The 14,561-nt window shown below is 38.9% G+C and overlaps 1 protein-coding gene across 1 annotated transcript in view; it reads right to left on the bottom strand.

Moving 5' to 3' along the window:
• dicer1 (dicer 1, ribonuclease type III) overlaps positions 1–14,561 on the bottom strand; it is a 143,639-nt gene that overhangs the window by 35,774 nt on the left and 93,304 nt on the right. The window contains exons 18-23 of the mRNA XM_059960942.1: positions 13,855–14,068; positions 12,775–12,928; positions 11,111–11,293; positions 8,420–8,525; positions 7,050–7,225; positions 1,255–2,044 (exon numbers count right to left, since the gene is read on the bottom strand). Of these exons, the coding sequence (XP_059816925.1) occupies positions 1,255–2,044; positions 7,050–7,225; positions 8,420–8,525; positions 11,111–11,293; positions 12,775–12,928; positions 13,855–14,068 (1,623 nt within the window). The remainder of the gene's footprint in view (positions 1–1,254; positions 2,045–7,049; positions 7,226–8,419; positions 8,526–11,110; positions 11,294–12,774; positions 12,929–13,854; positions 14,069–14,561) is intronic.

Raw genomic sequence — 14,561 nt, 5'->3', positions numbered from 1 at the left:
TGCCCCCCTAAACTATTTGTGCATAATTATTAACTCAGCTTTTACTTTATAAAACTCAGTTTTGTCCCAGAGAAAGCCCATTTCCTTTTTTTCTAAGAAAGCAATTTTTGTGCCTGACTGGCGACCACTCACTCTGAGCTCAGTGTCTGCTTTAGATGATGTGATGCTGTTTGTCTGAAATAATAGAAACAGTAGCAGGTGACAGAGCCTTGAGCTTGGTGCCAGCTGGTCTCTAGTAGTATCACTTTCACCTGATCCGTGTATCTCTCAGCTTCAAGTCCTCAGTAATTTATTGATTTGGCTTAAACCATCCTCAATAATTGAGCATCCTTCTACAGTACAGAATTCCCTCACATTTACAATATTCAGCCAGATGTTCCTGGTACAACTTCATGTCTGAAAATAACAAATGAGTACTTAAATAGTCCATACCCAATTACTGAAATTGTAAGAGCACAAACTGTGGGTTACTTATTATTAATCAATAACAGATGGATAACATAAACACCTATGAATGGCATCTTGATGTCGACTATAGCTCAGCACTTAATACCATCATTCCCACAATCCTGAATGAGAAGTTGCAGAACCTGGTCCTCTATACCTCCCTTTGCAATTGAATCCTAACCAGAAGACCACAATCTGTGCGGATTGGTGATAACACCACCTCAGAAAGGTAGTGTCCATTAATAAGGACCTCCATTACCCAGAGCTTGTTCTTTTTTCACTGTTACCATCAGGTAGGAGGTACAGAAGCCTGAAGGCATACAATCTGTGATTCAGAAACAGCTTCTTCCCCTCTGCCACCCGATTCCTAAATGGACATTGAACCCTCAGACACTACCTCACTTTTTAAAAATATATTTGGTTTTTATTGTACAATTTCTAAGCTATTCAATGTACGTATACTGAAATTGATTTACTTAGTTATTATTATTATTTTATTTTGTTTTTTCCCTTCTATATTATGTATTGCATTGAACTGCTGCTGCTAAGTTAACAAATTTCACAACACGTGCAGGTGATAAATATGGGAAACAAAAGACCTGTAAACAATACAGCAACTTTCTTTGACGCCAGTTGAAACTAGTTTCACTTCATATTAGAGGCTACTTTTTCAAAAGACTACATTCAAATTTCAACCTTCGAGTATTCAGGTGTTAGCAAGAGACGGGAAGAAATGGCAAAGATCACAGCATGTAAAAGCTATAATACACCTACTGACACCTTTATAGTTGGAGATTTAACACTTACCTTCTTACTCCTCATGTAAGACAGTCGCCCTTCATGGGCATCAGGGTATGTACAAAAGAGATACGTTGTGATAGCATGTTTCAGGAATGAATCGCCAAGCATCTCCAGGCGCTCCAGATTGAAGCCATCACTGGCATTTGACAAGGTCAAGGCTTGGAGAATCAGGCCAGGGTTAGGGCCAAGGGTTTCTGTTGTATATGCGCCGGGGGGGCAGTCACCCAAATCCAAAATCCATTGTGGAATTGCTGGAGGCTCTGAGGAATTGCAGGAAACTGCCTCTTTTAAGCAACAATCTGAGGTAGATTCGTTAGTAATTCCATCTAGGTTATTACTTTGTAGATTACATTCAGAACTGGGCTTGGGCTGGTTCTCACTGTGGTGTGTGTTAAGCATGGGAACTGAGGTAGCTGGTTGTAGAAAGAAGTCATGCCTGTAAGAGTTAATTTGATTTTGATGGCAAATGCACCCTTGGTTTAGCAATTCAGCATTTCCATTGGTTAGGCTTTCGGTACAAACTACACCATTAACTAGTATTGTGCTCTTGGTAACTTTGTCAGCACTGAAGAGCTTTTTGGGAGACAGATTCTTGGTGGTTGTATTGTTCACAGACATCTGGTGAAGGTTCTCAGAGGAGCTCTTGTCGATAGCACCTCGGTGTGCAGCATCTTCAGGGGCTACAGTTGTGCTGTGTTTACAGTAACACTCATTCTCATCTGTACAGCAGTTGGCAGCCAGGATATAAGCTTTGCTGTCTATAGACTTTTTCCACCCAAAGTCTAGGTTGGAATACCTTTAAAAAAAAATCACAAATGTACAATGATAAATTGGTAATTTCTGGACAGCAAGAAAATAAAAAAGTCAAAACTTAGGTACAAGGTCATTTTCTCAGGAGCAGAATTCAAAATCAAAGTTTCTTATCATTGTAATGCAACAGATAAAGTTAAGGAATAACCACATATGTGAGAATGGAATCATATGCACATTGGTCAGAATCAGCGAGGCAGGACCCTGGGAATTTAATACACCAAACTTCTACATATATTGAAATGAATTTTGAATCTTGCCATGACAGAATTTAAATTGTTATATTCAAGGTGTCAGCCCAGTGGGATGGCTATCTCTTCCCAGCCCAGCCTTGTTCTTGATAACATTGTACTGATCCTTTCTCTCATCCTATGAAAACAAAAATGCACAAATCCATCGTCTTCCTTCTACAACCTACAAGTTTTTAAAAATTCAATCACTGCTACTTTTTCCATCTTTTTTCCAATTTTGATGCCATCCTAGACTCAACAAACCAATTTTTCCATTAGGAATTTCTGAACTTTAGATAGGGTACATTCAAACCAAACTTTGGGTTGACAGAATTGGGCACCTTTCAATTGTTGGGATGAAAAAAGACAATAATCAAGTTTCTATATTCATAACTGCAACATAGGGCTTCAGAAACATTAATGTTCTATTAAACTTGGTTTTATCAACCTAAAAGCTAAAATAATTCTAAAACACTTGAATTTTACACTACCCCATTGCAGAACATGCAGATTTGAGCTTTTCAAAAAGGCACTGTGCTTTTGAAATCATAAGTTACAAATAAAAGAAAACAGTCTAAATCAGCTTGTAAACCAAAGTAAACTGCCCATTTTTCATAAAGAGTTTTCTAGGCATGCACAAGCCTCACCTTCACATTCATGGAATATCAAGCTGCACTAGTTCAAGATTCCCAGAATGTACTTTTCCCAAAAGATTTTAACTTAAAAATAGAAAGTGCTGGGAACACTCATCCAGTCTCATAGCATTTGTGGGAACAGAATTAATTTTTTTGGGTCTTTGACTGTAAACATTAATAGTTTCTTGTTCCAATAGTGTTGCCTGATATATGCTGAGCATTTCTAGAATTGTGTTTTTATTTTAACATTTCCAGTATCTGCTGTCTTCTTGATTTTCATTTATCATAGAATCGGACATATCTTGTTCTTATGCAAACAATGATGCAACAGCTGTGGGAGTCCTTTACAAAACTGCCCACAAAATTCAGAGACAATGTAGTTAATAAGCAGAAGGGGAAGCAGAATAATGTTGCCTGGGGTATCAGGCAGGAACTAATTTGCCGTAGCTCCACAAAACTGATCGGCACTGTTCTCAGTATGAAAATACAGTGCCTTATTTCTTCTTCCTACCATAGAATGGAAAGCACTATGATAACTACGGCTCTCAACATTCAATGAACCCACAACCTTCAACCACTGTCATAGTGACTGCTGAACCCTCAGGGGTACTTCAGTGCAACCATTTAAGTGAGCAAACGTTTATACAAGTAGTCAGGATTTTGCTGTAACATAATCTTTAAGCTGTGATGACTAGATGACATCTATGTTACTGCCGCAAGCTAACATGTACAAACTATGGATAGATCCTTCCTGAAGTTTGCTGCAAGTTATTCACAAAGTACTTCGCACAGGGTCACAAGATGAAAACCTCTCAAACATTACAGTACAAGGACACAAATTCATCTAAAAGTAAGTATTTCTAACTGTAAAAGCATGCTTTACACATTGCATAATCAGACACCAAGGATGAAGTTCAAGACTGTAATCAATCTCAGGGTTCAGATGACGTTATATACCACTTACTATATGCCTTCACGGTTTCATGACATCTGAACCTTTTCTATTAGATTAGAGCCTTGTAAATTCCATCCCAAGAGAGTCGCTATTTTGTATAATACAATAATCACTGTAAAAATGATTGCATTGCTAGTGTTTACCCTGGACTGTTACCAGCATTCCTGATTTGAACTTCACCTCTTTTGTCAACTGCAGTGATGTTTGTTCCAAACACAGTTACTACGACGTGATCTGTTATCCCAAAATGTTATGTTATATTCATGGTTTCTAAAAGCAACCTTGTTGTTTCAGGATCCATTAAATGATCCTGAATCTAATTCTGTGTATACACAAGACCGTGACCAACAATAATCAATGCTTGGAAACTGAATACACAAATTGTGGTGCCTTTTTAAAAAGCTCTATGCATTTCACTCAAACATCACTTGATAGCACAAAATCCTCACTGTCAGATCCCATCCATGCCAGAAAACAAATGCATCTCAGTCTAGTTGTCAACAACTGAGATGTGCCGTTCCTCCTCCAAGACCTGTGATTGACAATATTTTCCCGACAAAAGTCAGGAACAAGTGCACACACTAAGAGAAAACTGTGAGGAAAAGAATGAAAACATATTATATGCCCACTTTACAGAGGGAAAAAATCAACAGGTTTTGCTGTTGCACAAAATTGGGTCCCTAAGATGTAAATGATGGTGATCCAGAGTGTTTCTTTTTACTGAAATTTAAAGAGTCTAACTTCTCTCATATGTTTTGTAGGGATGATTTTGGGAGGCAGCATTGGAGAGTTAGTGCTTAGAAGCAGGGATGGAGGGGTGGAGGGGAGGAGTTGAGGCTGGAGCGCTCTGCAGTCGAAGGCCAGCGATCCTTGAGAACGGATGCTGGATTGACAGGTGCTCAGGATGAAACCAATGATCACCGTGGGCAAGGGATGGTGAACCCCCTCCTCAGGTCAGTGAGTCAAGAGTTGGAATTTAGAGCCAGAGCAAGTGGAGAGGGATTGGGAGGGAGAAGGAGCAGAGCAGTATACAAGTGTGAGAGGGAGAAAAGGGGCGTGTTTTGCTATTTGTATTTTGCTGCTGTTGTTATTCCTTGTGTTGTGGGCATGTTATGTTGATGGTGTAATGTGTGACAAAACTTGCAGGCTGCCCTTGGGTTGTGTTGGTTGTTAATGCAAACAACACATTTCACTGCATGTTTCGATGTACATGTGATAAGAATCTGAATTTATCGTTTCCTCCCACAGTTCAAAGATGTACCATTTGGTAGATTACTAAAAAATAGTCATTGTAAATTGCCTTTCGATTAGGCTAGTGTTAAATTGGGAGTTGCTGGGTAGTGTGGCTCAAATGACTGGAAGGGCCTATTTTGTGCTCTATCTCAAGTAAAATAAAAACGCGAGTGAAGGAAACTTGTGCTAGGTAGTGTGGGAGTGCAGCTTGAGTGTGTCTGAATAAAATTTGTCACTGTTATTGATACGGGTTTTGGTGAAGCTCAACCCCTGGAGAAGTTTGAACATAGCATAATTCATTCTCGATTATAAATTAGCCTTTCCAGAACATGGATGTACTAGATAAACATTCTATATTAGAACTCAAATATTTGGCTTTTATATACACACAATTTAAAAAAAATCAAGTAGAAAAATATGAATAACTTTTTCAAAAATGCAGATGGCCTGTATTCAGTGGTGTAACAATAGGAAAATAACTGTTGTTCACCATTACTGCATCACAAAAAGAGCAGCAATTTTGGCATTATCATAGAAATCCCGATGCTGGCACTGATTCCATCCTTATTCACAGGCTGTGCTATTATCTCAATCAAGAAAATCAGTTAAATGCATGATTTAGAAACTAGTCTCAACCAAAGTTATCTCACAAGGTCAGTGAGGTTTATCAACAATCTAGTACAATCGCTGGCTACAATTAGTTATAAAAACTTCATTTTACTATGCATGTGTTCATGTATACTATTTTGGGAAACAGTAAAAATTCCAGTTGTTAGTTCACACTCTGTAAAATGCTCAAAATAATTAAAATGGTGCCAACTCCGGTCTTGGTTTACTGTTTGTAAGGATTTGTTAAGGGGATTGGCTGTTTAGCCTGCTTGATGACATCACTGGCTGAAGGCAAAGGATTTGCTTGAACTGATGCCTAACAGCAGCGGACAATGGAAAAAGTTTTTTTTTTACAACAGGTCAGTGGCAAGCACTACTGCTCTACCACTAATCACAGGATACAGATCATTAGGTGGCGAGGTTTTTTGAAAAATGGACAAGAAGCTTGAGAACAAACAGGTACACCAAACGCTAGATTCAATTAGATCATAAATGGGAGAAACAACTCTGTCTACAGATTGATTTGCCTTTGACATTGACATCTTACAAAGAGATATATCAGAAGATTAAATTTAATATCCAAAAGAGCAGAATTAGGCCAGTCCATGGCTGGCTTATTATCCTTCTTAAACTCATTCTCCTGCCTTCTCCCCATGACCTTTCATGGCCTTACTAATCAAGAATTTATAAAACCATTTTAAATATACCCATTGCCATCTGTGGGAATGAATTTCAGATTTACCACCCTGTGGCTGAAGAAATTCCTCCTCATCTCTTTTCTTTATGATCTTGAAAATGAAAATGATTCAAAATCAGAAGTAGTTTCTTTTAAATTTAATACGCCAAATGCCCTCCTTATATTCCACAGTGAAGCACTTCTCACTAAGGCAAGAGACTGTGGTTTGAAGTTCCAATTCCAAGTTGCACACAATGCAATATCAACTTTGTGTAACACTGAGGGAGTAGTAGGTTGTACAAGGGACATTTTATAGATGTGAAGTTTAATACATGTTCTAATCCCAAAGTTTTGAAGAGCAGGATACTTTGCCCTGTATCAATACAGGCTCGTTGGTCTGGAAGTGCATGTTACCGTGCTGTATCTCTAAGTAAATAAAACACTTAATCCTCAATTAAAATGAATAGATTACCTGGTTACCATATTATTGTTTGTGGGACATTGCTGTGTGCAAATTGGCTGCTGCATTATAAATGTTACAGGTACAATATTGTACAAAAACTTCATTAGTTATACAGTCCTTTGGAATGTCCCAAGATTATAGACAATACTATACAATTTCCAGTCTTCCTTTCTGTAGCAAACATACACACCTGAAGTTAGAAGGGAGAGCTTCGATTCCCACACCTGCTTCCTTTGCTGTTTGGGCTCTCAGCTCCTCTGCTGTTAATAGACAGTGCAGTCGATAAAGAATACTGGGAAGGCATACAGCCTTTCTCCACAAGGAAGCTGGGATAGGATGAATAGCGCAAAGCTCTGGGACAAGAATCTTGTAGGAAGGAATCAGATGAATTAACCAACCATCACAAGTTTTATTTCCAACACAATGATGCAGACATGTCACAAATGTGCATTATCAAAAAAATCAGAACTCGTGAAATATCAACTATCTTCCATTCCAAAAATGGTGTCTGACTAGTTGAGCAATTTTTGTTATCTTGAACCTGCAGTATTTTAACTTTGCTCATCAGCAAATCTGAAAGGCAAGAGAAGCAAATGATACTGTACTAATGAAAATATTTCCAGTGTCAAAACATCTGCTCCAAACAACTTTTCAGCCTTTATGAACCTTTTGTTAAATCCTGCAATTTTGTTTACATTAATAAGGAGAAGTAGGCCATTTAGACCCTTCTACCTGACCCCCTCATTTAACAAGAACATGGTTGATTGAACCATACTCTTCATAACTGTACCCATCTCTGGAAATCTTTCACCCCTTACTTATCCTGAATCTAATTTTACCCGACATTATTTACCACTGAGTGAGCAAAGTTTAGTAGAGATGTCACAAGCAGATTTTATTTTTACACAGTGGTGGGTACGTGGGAATGCACTGCTGGGGATGGTGGGAAGGGCTGTTGCAATATCTGACAATGCTCAACCCAACTTTTTATCTGGTCTTAGAAGAGGCTTATAGAGAGCTTCCCTACCTCTCCATGTTCCATCTGCAAACTTACTAGTCACATCTTCTGCATTCACATCTACGTGATGAATGTGTAGCAAACACAAAGGTCCTAGTATTGACCCTCACGTGTCATCAGTGCTGAGCAACATTTAAGCTGTTGGATCCAATTAGCCAGCTTACTTTGAATCACACGCATGTTAACGTTCTGTACCAGCCTACCATGCAGAACTTTACCAAAATGGAACCTCGTATATCACCTCTGCGTATGGGACACAGGAGAGTTTTTTTTTTTTACTAGCACATGCTGGGAAGGTACAGTACATGAAAATAGTTTGCTTGTATGTCTTTGGCAATGTTACCAAATAGACCAAACTTGGATGGAGTTCTTAAAACAGTAGTGGTAGACCACGAGAATAGAATAAGTCCACTTTGATTTCAGTATTTCTCTCATGTGGTGGTTCTCCCAAGTCAATGACATAAGTGCTACAAAAGGGCCCATTTTTCTGATGTTTGATTGAACATATTGGCAGGGATAAATATTTAGTGAGAACTACATACCTGCTTGTTTTGTAGACTCTCCCATTTGGCCTTGCGCTTCTCTGCACTACTTAAAGGAAGTGCTTTTCCTTTCTGATTCAAGTGTCGGGGGGTTAAAAGATTCAGTCTGCAAAGAGGCATAAAAAAAGGTCCTGTTAGCTTATTTTTGAGAAAGGCAGGCTGAACTTAAAGGTAACCTTCCAAAAGAAAATAAGACCAAACAACAAGCTTTTTGCAGGTTCTTCTCCATCTTTATTAACTATGATCACCATGTGCAATGATATTATACCAGATAGGAAAATATGGTTAATGAGTTCAAGACCAATTTTACTCTCCATTTTGCTGCACATTAATCTGCAAGGATTACTGCTGAGGTCGACTAGACAAAATTTCTGACTTCCAACAGCAAGCATAAATTATGTTAATTAAGTTCATATGAAAGCATAATCAAGATAAACCGGCTTAATGTCTCCTTCTAATGTTCCCTGCCTCAAAGCATCAGCACTGATGTCTACAAGAGCTCAATGCTGGAAACATTCTGCAAGTCAGGCAGCATCTCTGGAAAGAGAAACAGGACTGTGGAAAAGATTTCAGGATCGAGATCCTTACACACAACTAGGAAAGAGAGAAGCAAGCTAGTTTTCAGTAGCAGAAAGGGATGGGTAGAACAATGCCACATATTATGCCTCTTTGTCTTGTGTGATGTGTTGTTGATAGCTCACCAGAGTATACCATGGAAAAAGATGAGCAAGAACAATGACAGGCAGAGTGAATTACCTAAAACTGGACTTTTTAAGTTGCAAAACGCTCAACTGAAAATGAGATACAGTTCATTAAGCTTGCATTGGGCCTTCTTGTAACAGTATAGGAGGCCACAGACAGGTTGGTCAGGTGCAAGTTGGATGGGGAATTAGCACTGCAGCGAACCAGAGCTCAATCACTTTTGATAAATAAATAATAATGCTCCACAAAGATATCCCCCTTTCTGTGTTTAGTTTCTCCAATGTGGCAAAAGCCACATTGTGAACACCGAATTCAGTACTCTAGATTGGAAAGCAGTATTCTATCACTGCTTCACTTGAGTGAAAGTGTGAGAAATGATTGGATGGCTCTGGAAATCACAAGAATCTCTTCAAAATTTTGAAAGGGGAGGGGATGGAATTTGTCCGTCTTATTTGGTGTGGTCTTTCATTGATTATGATTCGTGATTTATAATGTACGCCTACAAGAAAAGAAATCTCAGCGTTGGTTGCATATAGTGACATACAGTATATGTACTTATATAATAAATTTACTTTGATGTTATGAGTGCAACGTTAACCTGGAAAACAAGAAAAAAGTGACCACGTCAAATTCAATAGAAACACTCAAAAAGGAATTGATGAATAAAGAGAGATTGCTTATTTATCACAACGGAAACAGTGAAATGTATTGTTTGTGTCAATGAACACAGTCCAAAGGTATGCTGAAGGCAACCAAGAAGTGTAACCGTGGTTTCAGCACTAATATAGAAAGCCACAATTCACTAGCCCTAAACCTACATCTTTGGAAAACGGGACGAGACCCGAGTGTCCGGAGGAAAACCTCACTGTCATGGAGGGAACTTCCAGTTTCCTTACAAACAGTGCAGCCAGTCATCGTTGGTGCTGTAAAGTGCTTAAACCACAATGCTTAAAGTCATTATGTTTTAGATAAAGGGCATGAAATTGAGCTGAAATGGCTTATATTTTCACAGATGTGGCCTTTTAGTGATTTTTAATTGTTTTATTGACTGAAAGACACTCAAATCTAGTAGTTAGTTGGGGAATTAACAAGTCTGGGAGAGGGGCTTTGTGGCTACATGTTAAAGGCTGATTGAGTTTTCAGCACCTGTGGGTTAGGAAGTAAGGAGGAAAATAAAGCAGCTGAAAGTCACGCTGCTGGTTTCAGTCATCTCCATATAGCGGAGCAGAACTGTCCCTCAGGTTAACTGCACCTGGGTGCACAGGAGGGCTCTACAACTGGTAGCCAAGTTTGCCCAACACGTCACTGGCACCAGCCAACCTGCCATCACAGACATAAATACTAAAAGGCATTGGAAAAAGGCCAACAATATTATGAAGGATCCCACCCACAAACATAGACTGTTTATCTTACTCCCATTAGGGAAGAAGCTATGCAGCTCCATGCCATGACCATTAAACTCAAAAAGTTACTGCCCCACACCGTCAGGTTGATCAACACCTCTAGCCATTAACCTATTCCACCATCCCAGCTTTATCACTTCCCGTCAGTTACTGCTGTACCTAGCGTCATTCTGTGTACATACAATCAACCTAAGTATATAAACTAATCTTATTTACATTTATGGTGTTTTTATTGTGTTCTTTATGCTTACTATAATTTTTTTTTATTGGAACTGGAGTAACAATCAATTTGTTCTCCTTTACATTTGTGTACTGAAGAATCACAACAATCTTGAATCTTAAATATATAGCACTCAGTGCACCTACAAGCTCAGGTTCAAGCACAAGGAATAATTACCACTGACAAGGTAGTAGAAGACGCACCTTAGTTCCAATGCAGACCTTCATAGTGAAAATATATGAGTGTACAGTTATCCCACCACTGGGTGGCTCTACAGATTCTCTTAACAATTTACAAAGAGTCACATTCATGCTAATGTTTCTGCGGTTTTTGGAGAACTGGAACTGTTCTGGAAATCCCTGTTACCTGGAAGATGTATGGTCCACGTCCAGCAAAGGCTGGTTCAAGTTGGTCAGATCCAGATTGTACTTGGTTTTGTAATACTCTGCAAACGTTTCATACTCGGGAGAAGGGAATTTGCTGAGAGGTGTGAGATCTGTGTACACATCGGCCACATAAAAGCGATGAGGCTGGTCAAAGTTTCGATATCTATTCCAAATCGAGTAAATTTATACAGTTTGTTAGATAGCTGATACAAAACTATGCAAACAAGGTTCAATAATAATTTGAAGCAGGTCTGAAGCTGAAACACATTAAATGAGATGTGCTTCAGTAGTTACTATGTTACAATCGATTGAGAACAGAACCTGAATAAGTCCACTTTAACTTAAAAATTTCCCCCACGTGATGGCCCTCCTGAATCCCAAGCAGGAGCCTGAACCCCTGAACCTGTAACTCTATCCTACTGACAGATGGATATCTGTTCCCCATCGTCAACCCATTTTCTCCATGCTCCGTCAGTAAAGACCCTTGAGCACAGTAAGAGTACAAGCCAAGTTGAGCTGCCTCTGAGGCCTTGGACCTCCCACAATAGAAGACCCACAAAGAAAAACTGGTTTGGGAGCACAACCCATTTAATACACTTTACCAGATTAAAAGAACTTTTCTTTGCAATAAGTACAAAAACTTATCAGTTAGGATACTGCATGCAGTGATTCCTGTATGCACTATGCAGCTGATTTCAGCATGTGGTACCCAGAGTGAAAAGACTAGGACCTGTGGTTAACATGTTACAATCAAATAATTTCTTGGAATTTTCCTCAGGAGTCTGTAGAGGCTCAGCATGTCATTGAGAACCTTAACAAATTTCTATAGGTGTGTGGTGGAAAGTGTACTGACTGGCTGCATTACAGCCTTTGAGTGGAAAATCCTACAAAAGATAGTGGATTCTGCCCAGTACATCATGGGTAAACCCTCCCAACTGTTGAGCACATCTACATGAAATGTTGACTTAGAAAAGCAACATCCAAAGATCCTCCCCATCCAGGCCACGATCTTTTCTTGCTGCTGCCATCAAGGAGAAGGTGCAAGTGCTTCAGGGCTCACACCACCAGGTTCAAGAACAGTAAGTATCCTCAACCATCAGGCTCTTGAACAAAAGGGGATAACTAGGAGGGGACACTGCCTCAAGATTCAGGGGAGAAGATTTAGGACAGAGATAAGAAGAAACTGTTTTTCCCAGAGAGTGGTGAATCTGTGGAATTCTCTGCCCAGGGAAGCAGTTGAGGCTTCTTCACTAAATATATTTAAGATAGAGTTAGTTAGATTTTTACATAATAGGGGAATTAAGGGTTATAGGGAAAAGGCAGGTAGATGGAGATGGGTTTACAGACAGATCAGCCATGATCTTAATGGTGAGGCAGGCTCAATGGGCCAGATGGTCTACTCCTGCTCCTATTTCTTATGTTCTAACTACACTCATTTATGGATTCTGATATATTGTTATTGCATGCCTATTATTTATTGCTATTTATTTATATCTACATTTGCAGTTTATAGATCCCGATATTTACAGTTACTGCTCTATAGCTTTGCTAAGTATGCCAACGGAAAAAGAATGTATGTGGTGACACATATGGACTCTGATAATTCTTATTTTGAACTTTGAATACAAGCTAAAATATTCTTACCTTGGAATGATAACTGCATCCTGATAATCTTCCAGATTAAATGTGAACGGCTTTTCCTTTGTGTACTGTGTATTGGGAATGCCTGTGCGAGCTTCTGACCTTTCTATATCTTCCATGAAGGTGAAGTCAATATCCAAATGGCTGGAACCATCAACTACAAATGTACCATTTCATAAACAAATTATTTTTGAGACCATTTCCCCAATTAACCAATTGCTGGACACAATAGGCAGCAGGTATTTATAGAGTTTAGTGTTAAATAATCAGAGATGAGAAATGTGTATGAAGGGTTTTATATATCTTTTTGGTGTTGGTGGTTTCCTTTAATTGCTTAGTTTTATTGACCCCTCATGATGACCAAAGCCTCCATGTGCATACTTGGAACACAAAACTACTGAGAAACATATCCCAGATCAACACCCCTCCCAGTGCAGAGGTACACTGCATAGTGACCAATCCATAAAATGGCCTAATATATTCAATAGTTATGACACCTTAACCAGAACGAATGCTCACAGGGAATTCTCAGCCCTGATGCATGGTCTTGACCCAAAACATTTGACTATCCCTCTGGCTCCACAGATGCTGCCTGACCTGCTGAGCTCCTCCAGCAATTTGGTTTTAGTTCCAGATCACAGCATCTGTAGTCACGTACCTCTAAATTGATTATTCCTTGTATTATTAGTGCAGTTTATTTCCAAGAGGAGGAACAAAGTGGGAAAGCTAAATAAGCAGCAAAATAGAACATCTTTTAAAATGAACAAGTCATTTATCATCCTCAAAGTAGCAGGGTAAGTCAATAGCACCTGGGGGTTACCACTACCATACTGAGAATGGAACCTCCCAAATGTCCTCCTCTTGGAAGATTTAATCTGATATCCAATTGCATATCTATGGTCTTCCCAGTTATACACAGAGCTTGAAGGGCAGAATCAGTGATTGCTTGGTATAGTGTGACAAATATTAAACAGGACATCTATACACACCAAAATTACACAAAGGTGAAATAACGATAAAAGTTTTAAAGGGCACCCACCCGCCATTAATCAACATTGAAATACGAGTGTCAATAGTGGGTACCTATATCAAGAGGTAGAACACAATAGGCTGCATCAGCTTCTGTAGGCTTGAATTCTAGTGCAGGTTTCTCCAGGCGAAGAATGTGAGAGAAGATATACTGATGTAGCCTAGTGATCAGCTCCAGCTGCTTGGAACTCAACGTGAAGTTCAATTTACCCAATTCAATAGATATGGTAACCTCACCAGAACGTGTATAAACCGGAAAATGTGGAATCTGCCAGATGAGACACACCACATAAAAACAGGTTAAAATTATCCTTGCAGTATTACTTTGAATGGTTTCATTTCTATTCTGTGATTCAAATTTTAATTTTCCCTTCACAACTTTGATTGAAAATACTTTCAACAACCTAGTACAAAACTCATGGCAACAAGTTTTGAGTGGAATGTATGGGATGTTGCTCTGTTTCCAAACCTCCAGAGTATCCCCCTTTGGAAGAAGTGGATTTGAATTGCAGGGGGTGGCACTGAACATAAAAAGTTCCAAAATACTTAGTTGCATGGTTTCATTATTTTGCTTCCATCTTAATGCAGAGTTTCCAATTCCACAAATATTTTAGGTTATTCTACACAAAACAAGCATTTTGCAATAAATTATTTTGCTGTTGTTTCAACAAATAATTGCTTTTAAATTTAGAAATGTTGGGAGACATAAATCTGTGGGAAATTCCTGACCCAATATACTCCTTCCTCCAACAAAAAATGTT

The sequence above is a fragment of the Hypanus sabinus genome, chromosome 2 (genome assembly GCF_030144855.1).
Source record: "Hypanus sabinus isolate sHypSab1 chromosome 2, sHypSab1.hap1, whole genome shotgun sequence".
Lineage (NCBI taxonomy): Eukaryota > Metazoa > Chordata > Chondrichthyes > Myliobatiformes > Dasyatidae > Hypanus > Hypanus sabinus.
This window is presented reverse-complemented; position numbering and strand designations above follow the sequence as displayed.